The 14811-nt window shown below is 46.6% G+C and overlaps 1 protein-coding gene across 3 annotated transcripts; it reads left to right on the top strand.

The window, feature by feature from the left end:
• On the top strand, positions 1-13980 carry LOC115402069 (zinc finger protein 260-like). Of its 3 annotated transcripts, XM_030110504.1 has the most exons (4): positions 1-333; positions 2444-2740; positions 12550-13450; positions 13533-13639. In XM_030110504.1, the coding sequence occupies exons 1-4, from the start codon at positions 162-164 to the stop codon at positions 13594-13596; spliced, it is 1434 nt and encodes a 477-aa protein (XP_029966364.1). In that variant the 5' UTR covers positions 1-161; the 3' UTR covers positions 13597-13639. The 3 variants fall into 3 exon arrangements, with proteins under 3 accessions (XP_029966364.1, XP_029966363.1, XP_029966365.1); XM_030110503.1 differs by having other exon boundaries at positions 12550-13980; XM_030110505.1 differs by lacking the exons at positions 12550-13450; positions 13533-13639 and adding an exon at positions 5069-5218.
• The last annotated feature ends 831 nt before the right edge of the window (positions 13981-14811 follow it).

Raw genomic sequence — 14811 nt, 5'->3', positions numbered from 1 at the left:
AGACCCGCGTGTTGATAAACTTCCTCTGAACTGGACCAGTTCTTCTCCTACTGCTGAGGTTTTTCAGTCCGTGAGTTCACAGGAGCAGAGAAGAAGGAGTGTTGAGAACCGGCCTGAGTGTTTGAGTCTCCAGAGGAAACATTTCATCTCCTGCAGCAACAATGACTCCAGTTGAGGCTTTGAGAGAGTTTATTCAGCAGCGACTAACTGCTGCTGCTGGAGAAATCTTCACCGCGTTTCAACAGACTATCATCCTCTACGAGAAGGAGATGAACGTTCAGGACAGACTGCTGGAAATCACAGGAGAACTTCCAGCCCCGTTCTCCAGAGCAGGTATGTTAAAGTGTGGATGAACTGAGTCTGACTGCTGGAGGCTCCTTCCTTTTCTTCTGAAGCAGCAGACAGAAATGAGGCTGCAGCTGCTCTTCTGGTTCCAAGTGAAACAACAGGAGTGATTTTAGCTTCAGTGTCAAACAACATGTGGATCAGAAACGCTGTTTGCAAACAGAAGCAGTGATTTATTGAGCCTCAGTCTGAGCTAACACGCTAACTTCACTGTGGTTTCTGCAGCTTTTACTGTGAGTGTTAAGAATAGAGACATGAGCAGGTCTGCTGATGGGGGACAAACCACTGGAGAAGGTGAGGTCGGGGATTTATCCTGTTCCAGACCAGGATCAGGTCCAGGATTTATCCTGTTCCAGACCAGGATCGGGTCCAGGATTTATCCTGTTCCAGACCAGGATCAGGTCCAGGATTTATTCAGTCTCATGCCTTTTTCCAGTCAGAAGTTGTCACAAGCAGAAACCAGTATTCATTCTGTTGCTCAGAGTGGACTCCACAGTCCTTTGTGGTGAACACTTCCCAAGTTGGTTTTGTCCCTGAGAAAACCACATGGGTCTGTCTGTAATGAGAACTTCCTGTTCCGGTGGAGAGAAGGACGCCACTCTGGTAGTTGTGATGATTCTGTGTGTTCTCATCCTGGCTCGATCCTTTGTGCAACCAAATCAGCCTGAACCCTCTTGTTTTGGACTGGATGAGCCTGGATCAGTCCTGTGCCTCAGTAAAGCTTTCAGCTGTTCTGGACATTATAGGAACTCTTACAGAATAATGATGTGTTCAGGTGTTGCTGGGAAAAACATGTCTGAACCACGTCAAACGTCCCACTAATGTTTGAGAGCTCAGAGAAGTGTAGCATCCAGACAGCTTCCTCATTTATTTATTCTTTAAACCTCACAGCTGCTGTCAGGTTTCTATAAAGGAGCAGTTTAATCTGTTTTTAAATGTCTCTATTTTAAATGCAGCCTGTCCTGTCTCATCCATCCCTCACTGTGAAACACTCACATCAATCTCATCAGACACTTTGGCTGTGATCAAAACTGCATACTTACCTACTACTCATACTAACTTATTGAGTATGCAGAGCGTTTACACTGGCAGTATGCGATTTTGAGTATGCGAGAAGTTCCTGGATGCATACTGCATTCGCCAGAAATGTTGAGTATACATCGTGTATTCACTACTCATACTGAAATTACCCAAGATGCAAAGAAATGGACAGCGGTTGCGCCAGACAGAGCTTGCGCCGCCTGGCGCCACCTGGCAGCTGTGGTGGGGGGGGCGGCTCGGGTGGGGGGGTGGGGCCTGGCCCCATGCTCTGGGTCCGGCCCCGGAGGGTGTGAGATACTCTGCGCTCACCGGCGGGCCCGCCGCACCGGGGGGGTCCGCTGCCGGACCTCCGGAACTGACTCGGTGCGACGCCCATGGTGGGCCCGCTCCGTAGGACCGCTGGGTGAGACCGCGCGTCTCAGTCCCGCTGCCGAGCAGGTCGGCGGGGAGCCGGTCGGAGTGGCGGTGGCAGCCAGTGGTGTGATCCGCGGTCGCTCGTCGCCAAAGCCTGACCGGGCCTGGAGGCTGGGCCGCTGGGTCAGGGGACCCAACTGTCACGGCCACGGCGCCGGGCGCTGTGCCGGGCGGGGGCCCCCCCGTGGCCCCCCAGTGGCGGGTCCGGGGTTCCTGTGTGCTCTGCTTCTCTCCCTGCTTCTCTGCTTCTCTGACTCCTCCGTGCTGGAGCCGCTCACTGCGGCTGGCTCACATTTCGCCGAATTCGTCCGAACAGAATCATAAACGGCTGGTATTCGGACAAATAAATGACGCACTCGGGCTCTGAACGACCACTTTGTCGCCTAATTTTAAAAAAAAACCCTCGAAGTTGTACATTTGAAGAGTTTAGAACAAAAGTGAAATCAGCTTTAGCAGGTCGATTTTGGCTCGGGGAGGAGTGCAATGCATTGTGGGTTATTATGTAGTATGCTGTAGTGTAAACGCTTTGCATACTGTCTGATGGACTGAGTAAGCAGGATGCTGAATGGATAGTATGAGTATGGAAGGATGTAGGAGGCAGTATGCGGTTTCGAACACAGCCTTTTGTCTTGTTTCCCTCCAGAGAGTCCACAGCAACACAGCAGTAACCAGAAGACGAGTTCCAGTGGTGAGCAGGAGGAACATGAAGCTCCACACATTAAAGAGGAGGAGGATCTTGTTGAGATGAGCGTCACTGATGGTGGAAGTGAGGATTCCCACCACTCTGTGAGAGACTCCACCACCCGGAGACTCACTGCTGCTGCTGTGGAAATCTTCAACCTGTTTCAACAGACTGTTGTCCAGTACCAGGAGAAGATTGATCGCCGACACAGACTGCTGGACGTCATCTTCCAACCTCAAATCAAGTTACACAGAATGGGTATGTTAAAGTGTGAATGATGCTGGAGGATCTCCATCGTTACGGCTGTTTGCTTTATCGACCACAGACAGAAGCAGGATCTGTGTGTGTTATGTTTTTATTATTTTACTCATCTTTATTCAGCAGAGTGGTAACTCCAAATACTTTCACTCTTCTTCTCCACTTTCTACTTCAGCTACAGCACACACTTTACTACACTACACGCTAGGGCTGCCACAAACGATTATTTTGGTAGTCGACTAATCACCGATTATTTTTTCGATTAGCCGACTAATCGCATCTTATATAAATTAAATGTAGAACGTAGTTTATCACACCACCTTGAAGCTGCTCTTATATAGCCATAATTAGATTTCAGCTTTAAGTGTTTAAGGTATATACTAACTAAAAATAAAGACAATTCAGATGATAGTTCATAAAACTTGAATTGAAATATGCAACAAACACTTGTTTAACTGTGTACCATAAAGTGCAAATACTTGAGTAAAATAAGGAAAAGGCACTTGCCTAAACAACACAAAAATAAATCCTTCATGTTAATTTTTTATTCCTTAATTTGTGTTTGGCATCAAGCATAGCAACAACGAGGCAGGCACCTGTAACTAAGGAATTATTGAAGTTTTCGTCTCACTGACTCAAATAAAACAAAAGTGCATTTTGTGTTCAGTGCTCAACTGTATACAACTTTATTACACTCTGACTCTACATAATCCCAAACTACACAGGGCTCTTGTTCATAGCCAGGAAAGTCAGCATTTCTACATGTGTTGGAGACAGGCTGCTCTCTTTTTGGAGCAGATGTTCTGCTGCGGAGAAAATCCGCTCCGATGGGGAGGAGGCTCTGAAACATAACGTTAGAAAACATCAGCGCGGCATCACTTCTTATTAAAACACATCACTGTTAGAACGTTACAGAAAACATTAAATGTGTGCTAGAGGCAGCTAATGAATCAATTCGTCACCGCTAATGTTAACGTTGACAGCTATGAGTAAACAGCAAGTTAGCGCTCTATGCTAATATTATTAGCTTACCGAGACGACGGTCAGTCATCGTCACGAGCCACGACGTGTTTCCGTTTCGGCTGCTCATGCATCGCAGTTGTGCTGCTGTGGAAGGCAGGTTCTGTCCTGCAGATACTGCATTGCACTTTTCTCCGACGTTTTCTTGTCATGCTCTCACACTTTGGAGCTCCGCTGCCGCTGGGTGGCCATGTCGTCGCAGCTGACACGACTGTGCATGTGTGTTAAATACAGAGAGGCAGACGCGGCAGTGGAAGGTACCGCAGCAGTTTCGAGACAAAAGCAATGATTAAAAAAAAAAAAAAAACACGACTAGTCGACTATTAAATTAATCGTTGATTATTTTAATAGTCGACATAATCGTGATTAATCAACTAATCGTGGCAGCCCTACTCCACACTACACTTTCGGAAGCACAGCATGTCTTCTTCCTCAAGGAAATATATGCCAGATCTTTAACAATGTCCATTTCCTGTGTAACATGAAAGTGAAACACTAAATGTCTTTCAGAGCATTAGGGCCCAACCGATTAATCAGCCGGCCGATTAAATCGGCTGATATTAGCTCTTTTCAAAATAATCATCATCGGCCGGTTGTTTGCCGATTGAACACCGATCTACGAGGGGGTACCCACAAATTCCCGGAATTTGGTCATAAAATACTAATAATAATGAGTTTTGACTTCTGGCCGTCAGATGTGCTGCAGGTAAGCCTCGTGCATATCTGTGAAAAATCTGAGCTCCCAGAGTTACACTGATGCCTGTCAGGCGCTATTTATAGCAACAGAATGCCGCTGCGGTCTGCGCTTTTTCCAAAATGGCGACATTAACCGGAAAGCTAGAGCAACGCGCAAACATTAAATTCTGCTTTTCGCTGGGAAAAAACAGCAGCAGAAACACTCAGCTTGTTGCAGCAAGCCTACAAGGATGATGCTCCGGGGAAGACTCAGGTCCATGAGTGGTTCGGGGGTTTGAGAAGGGCCAGATGTCGGCGCGTCAGGTCCGCTCAGCCGTGAAAACAATGCTGAGCTGCTTCTTGGCTGTCCAGGGTCTCGTCCACAGCGAGTCTGTCCCTCCAGGTCACACTGTAAATCAGGACTACTACAGGAAGTCCTCAGACGCTCCGTGAGGATGTGAGGAGGAAGCAGAGCGTAGTGGCGGAGTGGAGCCGGTTGATCCACCACCACAGAGCGCCAGCGGACACGGCGCTGCGCCTCACGCAGTTTCTGGGGAAGAATGAGACGAATCTCCTCTCCAATCCGCCTTATTCGCCAGATGTAGCCTTGAGTGACTTTTTCTTGTTCCCCAGGTTGAAGAAGGAGCTGAAGGGACAGCGGTTTGCAGATGTGGAGGAGGTGACTGAACAATCGCAGCCGGCCCAGAATGACACAATTACGCGCCGGTGTCACGGCACATTCGTGAAGTGGGAGACACGGCTGGAGCGCTGCAATAATGCGGATGGAGATTATTTTGAAGGCGACAGTGGTGTTTTATTTTGAAATGTCAGAAATAAAAAGTTACAGTCAAATTCCGGGAATTTTTGGGTGCCCCCTCGTATTCTTAATTTGTCATCAAACACTGAATGGTGTGAAGTGTCGGAGTTACCTGATCTGGCCGTCTTGCCAATGCTGGGTCGTCTTGAGGAATGTGTCACGCTGTGTCCAAAAACAACTACTAGCGTGCTAACGTAGCCACGCTACGGCGACGTCATCACGTAAATTACCGCGTCGACCCGGCTGTGCCTTTCAAACGAAAGCCAAGCCGATTAAAACTCGGGTCGCTTGCAGGCTCGATCGACCCGGGTTGGAATGCCGTTTAAACCCTTTCCCACTGCCGTGAGGAGCCGGGTATTAGCGGGTTTAAACGGGTTTTTTGGCCAGTGGGAAAGAGTGAGGAAAGTGTCACATGCTGTGTTCTGCTGGGAGGAAAGTCCTTCATCCTGCTGCACAGCAGGGGAGGGCAATACTCCCAATTTCACCAAGTCAATACTGGGCCAGTATCGCTGATACTGATCCTTTTCACTAGTTTTTTTTTTTCTTTTTTTACATTTTTAATTTTATTCTACATGCATCACAGATAACAGTTTCGCTGTCTGACGCTGTAAAGTTGCTCCTAACAGTTCCTGCTCCTCTTCCTCATCTTAACGTTTTGGGGGGGAGAGAGAGAGAGAGAGAGAGAGTACCAGGATAATGAAACACAGGATGAAGATTTTAACCAAGTAGAACAATTTAAAAATAAAATGATTAATTTTTTTCCTTTTTCACACACAAAAAATGTCATTACTAAAAATATAATCTAAAAAATGTAACAATATCAGCAGTACAAAAAAAAGTGCCACTACCCATAGGTATTTATGAAAAATAAAGTCAATAGTGTGGCGGCTGATCTCTCTTGGATCCCGAACTGCTGCTGTAAACCAGCTTTGCCTGACACAGCCTACACCCAACAGTAGGTCCACTTTGAAAAGCTGCCACACCGCGCTCCGCTCGTTGTTAGCTGCTATCGCGTCTCCGAGTCAACTGGAACGCAACGCTGACTGTGGCGGCGTTTTTTTTTTTTTTTTTAATCATCGTTCACATAGCGCTGCATGAATCTGTCACGTGAGTGATCAGGAAACATCATCACTCCAAAAAATATTATACATAGGTGAAAAATGAACGAGGAGGAGGTGGAAAATAACGTGTACACCTGTGGTGTGTCCTTCCATCGGAATAAGCCCCAAAAGTTCCTCTCTAAAGCAGACTCCGTCGTGAAATCTGACATAAATGCACAGCTGAGCCATGTCAGTACAGTCCGTTGATTCATCCACAGCAAGGCTCATAAAATCTTTTCAGGTCATGCAAAAGCTTCCTTGAAACATCCTTTGCGAGTAGTTCCACTCTGCGAAGAGTTGATGTGTCCGAGAGAGGCACTTTTTTAATCGATGCGACAACATTTTCCTTCACTTTTTCATCAAAAATAACTTTGACTACAGCTAGCATACAACCTTTAACCCTCTCTGCCTCGGTAAAAGGCTTCTTATGCCGTGCTAGTGTCCAGGCTACTCGAAGAGATGCGATCATAGCCCTCTCTTGCTCTGTGCAAAAGCGTCCAAGGGAAACCTGACATTGTTGAAATGAAGCCAGCAGACACTGTACCAGGGCTGCACAATTCATCGAATTTTGATCACGATCACGATTTTGGCTGCCGCGATTAAATTTAGACGATTGTCGCGATTTTAAAATTGAAAAAGCGGGCTCTGTTGCGTGTCAAATCAAGCACTTTCTAAATCCAACAGTCAGCCAACCACCAGGGGGCGACCGAGGTCAGGGCCTCATCGTTACGCCGCCTGAGCAGCAAGCGAGCGAACCCTGCAGTGTCAAATGATAAAACTATGAGACGGTACAATGTGGAGAGCAGCAGGCAGTGACAGTGCTGAGGCATCTGGAGGTGAGGAGCCACTAATGCCTCATAAAGGAGCATCATCTACTGCAGCGGTCGGCAACTGGCGGCTCGATGCCACTTGCAGCCCGCGAACAACAATATCTGGCCAGCCATGCGGCTTGGAGAGAACGAGGGAATCATTGTTCTGGTAGGTTTAATTTCCGGATTTAGCGTGGCTGTTTACTGTTGTCTTGTTGTTTAATCTTCATCTTGTTATTCAGTGATCATCGTGCTGCTCTCAGAATTTAGCATGCAGCAGGTGACGGTCGCTCAGCTGTGAGGCGTTCAGGTTCCAAAGTCATAATCCGGCTCTTTTCAGATCAGAGGTCTGGTCAAACATTTGTAAATACTTACAGTCGGTGCTTCTATATGTTCGTTTCTAAGGAAAAGCGATCGATCACATTGAAATGGTCCTAAATAGTTGTTTACATTTGAATTAAAACATGTTTGATTATGTGCGCATGGCATGCATGCCGACTTCGCTGAAGTGCTGAAGACGCACGTCTTCAATTTGAAGACTTCTTTGTTAAAAAAAAAAGCGCAATAAAAAGGTATGTTTTACCTGACATGATGCATAATCGTGATTACAATACTGACAAAAATAATCGTGATTATCATTTTGGCTATAATCGTGCAGCCCTACGCTGTACTTTATTTTGCCTTTGGTCCAAGCCCTCTGGAAATCGCGCCAAAATGGAGCCGTGTATTGTGTTGTAGTGCCGCTTCAGGTTGTATTCCTTCATAACAGATATGGATTCATTGCACAATAAGCGTACCGGCTTCGTACTCGTCGCAGCTGGCAAAAAAAAAAAAAAAAAATTCTGTCCATTCGCTCTGGAACTGGCGGTTTTCTGAATCGATTTTCCGCTTCTTCGGTTTTGAGAGCGCCATGTTGCTCACCTCTGATGATATGACTTTTTCATGTACCGCAATACCAGTGAATAGCCCAAACAACGTCTGGAACGTGCGCGGCGGTAAAGTGTTTCAGCGGGGACCCATTTCACTGCTGCACACCAACAACACGGCGTGTTGGCGAGAGCTCTCAAAGTGAAGCACACTCTGTTTACCCAGAGGAACTGATGCCAAAAAGAGGAGCCATGTCTGTGGTTTGGAAGTTTTTCAGCTTTGAAAGGTCGGACGTGGATCATCTGTCTTTTGCAAATACTGTCGAGCAAAAGTGGGAGCCGGTGGTGGTAACGCTAGCAATTAGCTTCACCACTTTAGCCGAAAACACATTTTAGAGTATCAGGAATGTCATAAACTAAGATCCACACCCTCCACATCCACAGCTCAATCTGCCAGTAGCAGTCAGACGTCCATTCAAGATGCGTTCACTAAAGGGACTGCATATGAGAAAAAAAGCGAGCGGTGGGTCGAGATAACATCGCAATCTGGACATGGAAAAAAAAACATGATACAGTCCTTATGGCAGGCATATGGGCTCTTTAAAGCCAATCAACTGCAGTAATTATTTTCTTATTAGAAGAAAATATGTGTAACAACACTCTTGCATGAAAAAAAAAATACTGTCAAATACCGTGAAACCGGTATGAATTAAAAAAAAAAAAACGTGATATGAAATTTTTGCCATACCGCCCAGCCCTTGTAGAAGGTATATATCACGGCATAATTTGACATATGAATTTCAGCATAAGTCTTTTAACGGTTACCATAGCACACGGTGAAAGCATGGAAGCAGGAAGTGTTTTTTAAACTATTAAATAACATAAGTCAAGTTACTTTGAATCCAAACCATGTCCAGATTACAGACCAGGGGTCAGCAACTTGATTTGGCGTCAGGCCAATTTTTTTTTTTTTTTTGACTGATCCCCGTTCGTTGGTGGCTAACAGCTAAGCTAACAGCTGACTGAGGCACTGGTAGTGTCTATCAGCAGGCTACTTTTACAAAGCGTCCCTGAAGGCAGCAGGAGCTGCATGGCTCAAGTTTTTCACTGACGCAGAGGGTTTCCAGGCGTTTCACAGGTAATGAAGGCGGTTTAGGAGGCGCTGGATACTTACAGGTAATGGACGGTGTTACTGCCTCCGAGAAGCAGCTGCCTCAGATTCTCAAAATCATCTGGCGGGCCAGATACTGTTCGGCCGGTGGGCCGCCAGTTACTGATCACTGTTATAGATGTTGCACCAATATTTTTCACGAACTCTTCCTCTCTCTGGTCACCGCTCGCCGCCGTTGCTGTTGTGTACTACTTCTTCTGGGAAGAGGCATCTAAAAAGTTGCATACTGCCACCTGGAGGACGTAGTGTGCTATCGCGGTTGGGCGGTATGAACAAAATCCCTACCGTGGGCCAAATTTATATCACATACGGTTTATACCGTTTATATCGCCCACCGCTAATACAAACTGATCAAACTGATCATGAGTTATTACAATCTTGTTACTGTAAGTGTAATGCAGTAGCCCACTGTGTTTTTATAGTCTGTAATAGATACAACTGTGCCAAAATGCTGTTATGTGTTTTTGACCCCCCCCCAAAAAAAAAAAAAAATTTCACCTGCCCGCAGCAGGTGTCCCTTATTTCAGTCTCTGGGTGTTGGCAACCCGACGTAGGACAAGAAAAAACTGTGCAAAGCTATTCGGAGACAAGAGCTTTGTAACATCCAGTCGGGCGTTATGTAGTGCACCGTCAAGCTAATGTAGGGTTCTGTTGCTCGGCTACTCCACATGTACGTCATGGAAGCAAAAAACTCGACGTCTTTCAAGCTGGCCCGCAGTTTCTCACGGCAGTCCTCATACATTGTTGGCAGAGCAGTATGTGAGAAATATTTCCGTGAGGGCATTGTGTATCGTGAGTCAAATTTCCGAACGAGGTAGTTGAATCCTTCCTTTTCAATGGAGTATATCGGCACCATGTCTTTGGCTACATAATACGACACCGCGTCAGTCAGTTCTTGCCATCGTTTGCTTTTCTTGTCGTCAGGAACACCTTTGGCAAATGATTCTTGTATTTCGGGCTGGTTGGGTCTCAGCTTCGTACGAGGAGAGTCCGCCTCTCGCTTTCTGATACTCTCCTCGTACTCAACTGTGTGTCTCTGTTTAAGATGGTGGAATAGATTTGACGTGTTCCCACATTTACAATTCTACAGTTTCATTTAGCAGACGCTTTTGTCCAAAGCGGCGTACAACACAAGCAAGAATACAGACATAAGAAAGAAAGAAACCATTAGTAAATGCTTCAATTGCTTCAAGTGCGATTGGTCAAGGGAGATGCCATCAAGTTGCAGAAGAGGAGCCACTACCCCCCCCCCCCCCTTTTTTTTTTTTGTTTTGTTTTTTTTTTGTGTGTCAACTTAGTCAGTGGTACATAAGTGCTGGGTTTTAGAACACCTGATCTATTCTGCCCCGAACATGGGGTCGGATTCAGACCCTAGGTGTTCTCTGAACAATTGAGTCTTCAATTGTCTCTTGAAAGTAGAAAGAGACTCGGCGGAACGAACAGAGTTAGGAAGTTTGTTCCACCATTTGGGAACAACAGAGGAGAAGAGTCTGGCAAGAGATTTAGAGCCGTGCTGGGCTGGAAGCACCAGACGTCTCTCACATGCAGAGCGAAGAGGGCATGAAGGAGAGGAGACCTGGATCAGGGAATCCAGGTAGGCCGGAGCCGTTCTTGTAAGCGTTTTGTAAGCCAGGAGGAGAGATTTGAATTTGATCCTGGCTGCAACTGGAAGCCAGTGAAGGGAGATGAACAGAGGAGTGACATGAGCTCTTTTGGGCTGGTTGAAGACCAGACGTGCTGCTGCATTCTGGATCATCTGTAGAGGTTTGACTGTACATGCAGGGAGGCCCGCCAGAAGAGAGTTGCAGTAGTCAATGTGTGATAACACGAGAGCCTGAACCAGAAGCTGTGTGGCCCGTTGGGTCAGGAAGGGTCTGATCTTCCTGATGTTGTAGAGGGCATAACGACAAGACCGAGAAACTGAGGCCACGTGAACCTTAAAGGTCAGCTGGTCATCAATCATGACACCCAGGTTTCTGGCTGAGTTTGTGGGCACAAGTAGGCTGGAGTGAAGTTGGACACTGATCTGAGGCTGGACAGATGGACAAGCTGGACAGACCATGAGTTCAGTCTTAGACAGATTTAGCTGAAGGTGGCGTTCCTTCATCCAGGTGGAGATATCAGGCAGACATGCTGATATCCAAGCTGAGACTGTCATGTCGTCAGGTGGAAAAGAGAGGAAGAGCTGAGTGTCAGCTTCTGGTTCAGGCTCTCGTGTTATCACACATTGACTACTGCAACTCTCTTCTGGCGGGCCTCCCTGCATGTACAGTCAAACCTCTACAGATGATCCAGAATGCAGCAGCACGTCTGATTGATTGATTGATTGATTGATTGAGTGTCGTCAGCATAGCAGTGGTAGGAGAAGCCATGGGAGCGAATCACTGCACCAAATGAGGTGGTGTACAGAGAGAAGAGTAAGGGGCCAAGCACCGACCCCTGAGGGACCCCTGTTGATAGGCCATGTGACCTTGACACCTCCCCTCGCCATGACACTCTGAAAGATCTGCCTGTGTGGTAGGACTTGGACCACAACAGGATGGAACCTGAGATGCCAAGGTCAGAGAGTGAGGACGGTGTCAAAGGCAGCAGACAAGTCCAGCAGCAGTAGGACAGAGGACGGACCAGCAGCAGTAGGATAGAGGACGGACCAGCAGCAGGAGGACAGAGGACTGACCAGCAGCAGGAGGACAGAGGACTGACCAGCAGCAGTAGGACAGAGGACGGACCAGCAGCTCTCGCCAGCCGCAGAGATTCTGTGACTGAAAGGAGTGCAGTCTCGGTGGAGTGGTCGCATCTGAAGCCTGACTGATCATAGACAAATTTATACCGTACGAAATTTTTATACCGGTATATCAATATTCAAATTAAAAACATATCGCCCAACCCGAATATCAGGATGAGAAACAAAATCGCAATGTCAAGTGTTTTGCAATATGGCACTGCTTCCTTCATCCAGCTGCAGATGTGCTTGATGGAACTCGGTTCCCTCACTGGCCTGAACAATAAACTTGTGGACATTGATGTTTTTTGAAGAGGCATTTCCTGAGAACATTTGAAAGCAGGACGTCTCGTCATCCCTCCATCTCAGATAGCTTGGCAAACAGTTAACAGAATGTTGTTTGAAAATGAGAGAAGGTGAGTGAATGCACCACCGAGAAAAAGTTCATCCATGAAACGACTCGTTCAGCAGCTGAAGGTGCTCATCCAGCAATAATATAACGACTTTACGCTGTTTTTAAAATTGAATTGAAGTTTTCAGTTTGACCACCTCAGTGCCAGTGTTTTCTAAGCTTGCACTGTAGAAGTAATGAAACTGATCTTTTATCTTGTCTTTTTTTGTCCCTGCAGAGCTCCAACAGCACCGTGACTGTAGAGAGGAGCAGGAAACAAACTACTGTCTAGAACAGGAGGGACCAGAACCTCTAGAGATTAAAGAGGAACCAGAAGAACCAGGAGCTCCACAGAGAAAAGAGGAACCAGAAGAAGCAGGGTTTCTTCAGTTTCCAGAGGACCAGGAGGAACCAGGGCCTCCAGAGATTGAGGAGGACGAGGATCTGGGTTCCAGCCAGACGGGAGCGCGGCCTGTTGTGACGTTTGAAAGTGAAACCTTGAAGGTTCCTTCTGTTGAGGAGCAGAGTGACCTGAGTGAACCAGAAGAAGAACCAGACACTGAGCAGCTCCTCTCTCAGGACTCTGAAGTCCACCATGAGAACCACCTGATTGACTCTCCAGTTTCAGAGAAGCAGGCTGGATGTGAGGAAACATGTAGTGAAGCTGTCCGTAAAAAAACAAAACCATGTCAGAAGGTAAGAAGGGTCACTGATAAGAAGAAAACCTGTGAGATGTGTGGAAAACGCTTCATTTATCAGAGTCATTTGTTGTGCCACATTAGAATTCACACAGGTGAGAAGCCGTATTCTTGTGAAACTTGTGGAAAAAGTTTCATTGCACATCACGCTTTGTTGCGCCACATGAGGATTCACACAGGTGAGAAGCCATATTCTTGTGAAACATGTGGAAAAAGTTTTAGTAAACGGAGTTCTTTGCTGTCCCACATGACGATTCACACAGATGAGAAGCCGTATTCTTGTGAAACATGTGGAAAAAGCTTCAATATTCAGAGTAATTTGTTGCGCCACATGAGGATTCACACAGGTGAGAAGCCATATTCTTGTGGAATATGTGGAAGAAGCTTCAGTGGTAAGAGTTATCTGTTGTCCCACATGAAGACTCACACCGGTGAGAAGCCGTACTCCTGTGAAACATGTGGAAAAAATTTTAGTCAACAGAGTAATTTGTTGGTCCACATGAGGATTCACACAGGTGAGAAGCCATTCTCTTGTGAAACATGTGGAAAAGGTTTTAGTCAACAGAGTAATTTGTTGGTCCACATGAGGATTCACACAGGTGAGAAGCCATATTCTTGTGAAACATGTGGAAAAAGTTTTAGTCAACAGAGTAATTTGTTTGGCCACATGAGGACTCACACAGGTGAGAAGCCGTTCTCTTGTGGAACATGTGGGATGAGATTTACTCATCGTCGTTCATGGCTGCACCACCTTAAAAGTCACAAATAGATGGCGCCATGAAAGACTCTCTTGGAGAGCTCATTCAGGAAGTTCAACTTGATCCCCAAACCACAAGAGAGCATCCAGTTTAAAGGAAATGTTCCACATTCAAACACTGTTGAGACGAGATCCACCTTCAGGAATGTTTTTGTTTGTGGTCTGTCACAAAAATGAGAAATTTCAAGAAATGGAAATAAAATGTTGACATGAATTCAGTGGGTTTTCTTCTTCAGTGTTTGTTTTTTAGTTAACATGACTGAGCGAGAATTTAACTGAATTTTTTTTATGGTTCATGGAAAAAAATCCCTTTTGCTTGTATGCAGCACATGACTGCTAACATGGAATATCTGAAAACTTGTGTGGAATATAATCTGTACAGCATTTCTTCTAACTGATTACATTCACCACCGCATGTCATTCATTTGTCCAAACCAAAGGTTCTGTTGAAACGGTCCACACAAGATGTTTTGGTGTTCATCCAACGCTGTAATGGTGCCTTCACACCGGACGCGTCGTGAGCGGCGCTTTTCTATGCAAAGTCTATGGTGGATGAGCATCGTGGAGCGGCGGGGCAGCGCATCAGGACCGTCAGGAGCGTCGCTTTTCGAGCGTTTCGAGCGTCGACGCCCATGACGTGCGTCCCCGGCGTCAGAAGCGTTGTGAGCGTCGCTTTTTGAGAGTTGGGAAAACTGAACTTTTGACGCGCTGCCACTGGGCGTCAACCAATCAGAGACGATCCCTCCGCTGCTACGTCACTACGAGTGATCCGAGCACCGATGCGGGCCGGCCAGTGTTGCCAACTTGACGACTTTCTCGCTAAATCTGGCGACTTTCCAAAGCCTCTTGGCGACGTTTTTTTGTCAAAAGCAACTAGCGACAAATCTAGCGACCTTCTCCGGTGCTCTGGAGACGTGACAGGACGTCTCGTTGCTGTCGTCAATGAGCAGCGGGTGCTGCGTGAGCCCCTCCCCCGTCCCAAAGCTCTCACAAGCGGTCAGTCTCAGCAGCGCTCCCCGCTGCAGTCAGAGCAGAGAGGAGCAGA

This window comes from Salarias fasciatus, chromosome 15 (assembly GCF_902148845.1).
Source record: "Salarias fasciatus chromosome 15, fSalaFa1.1, whole genome shotgun sequence".
In the NCBI taxonomy this organism is placed as follows: domain Eukaryota; kingdom Metazoa; phylum Chordata; class Actinopteri; order Blenniiformes; family Blenniidae; genus Salarias; species Salarias fasciatus.
This window is presented reverse-complemented; position numbering and strand designations above follow the sequence as displayed.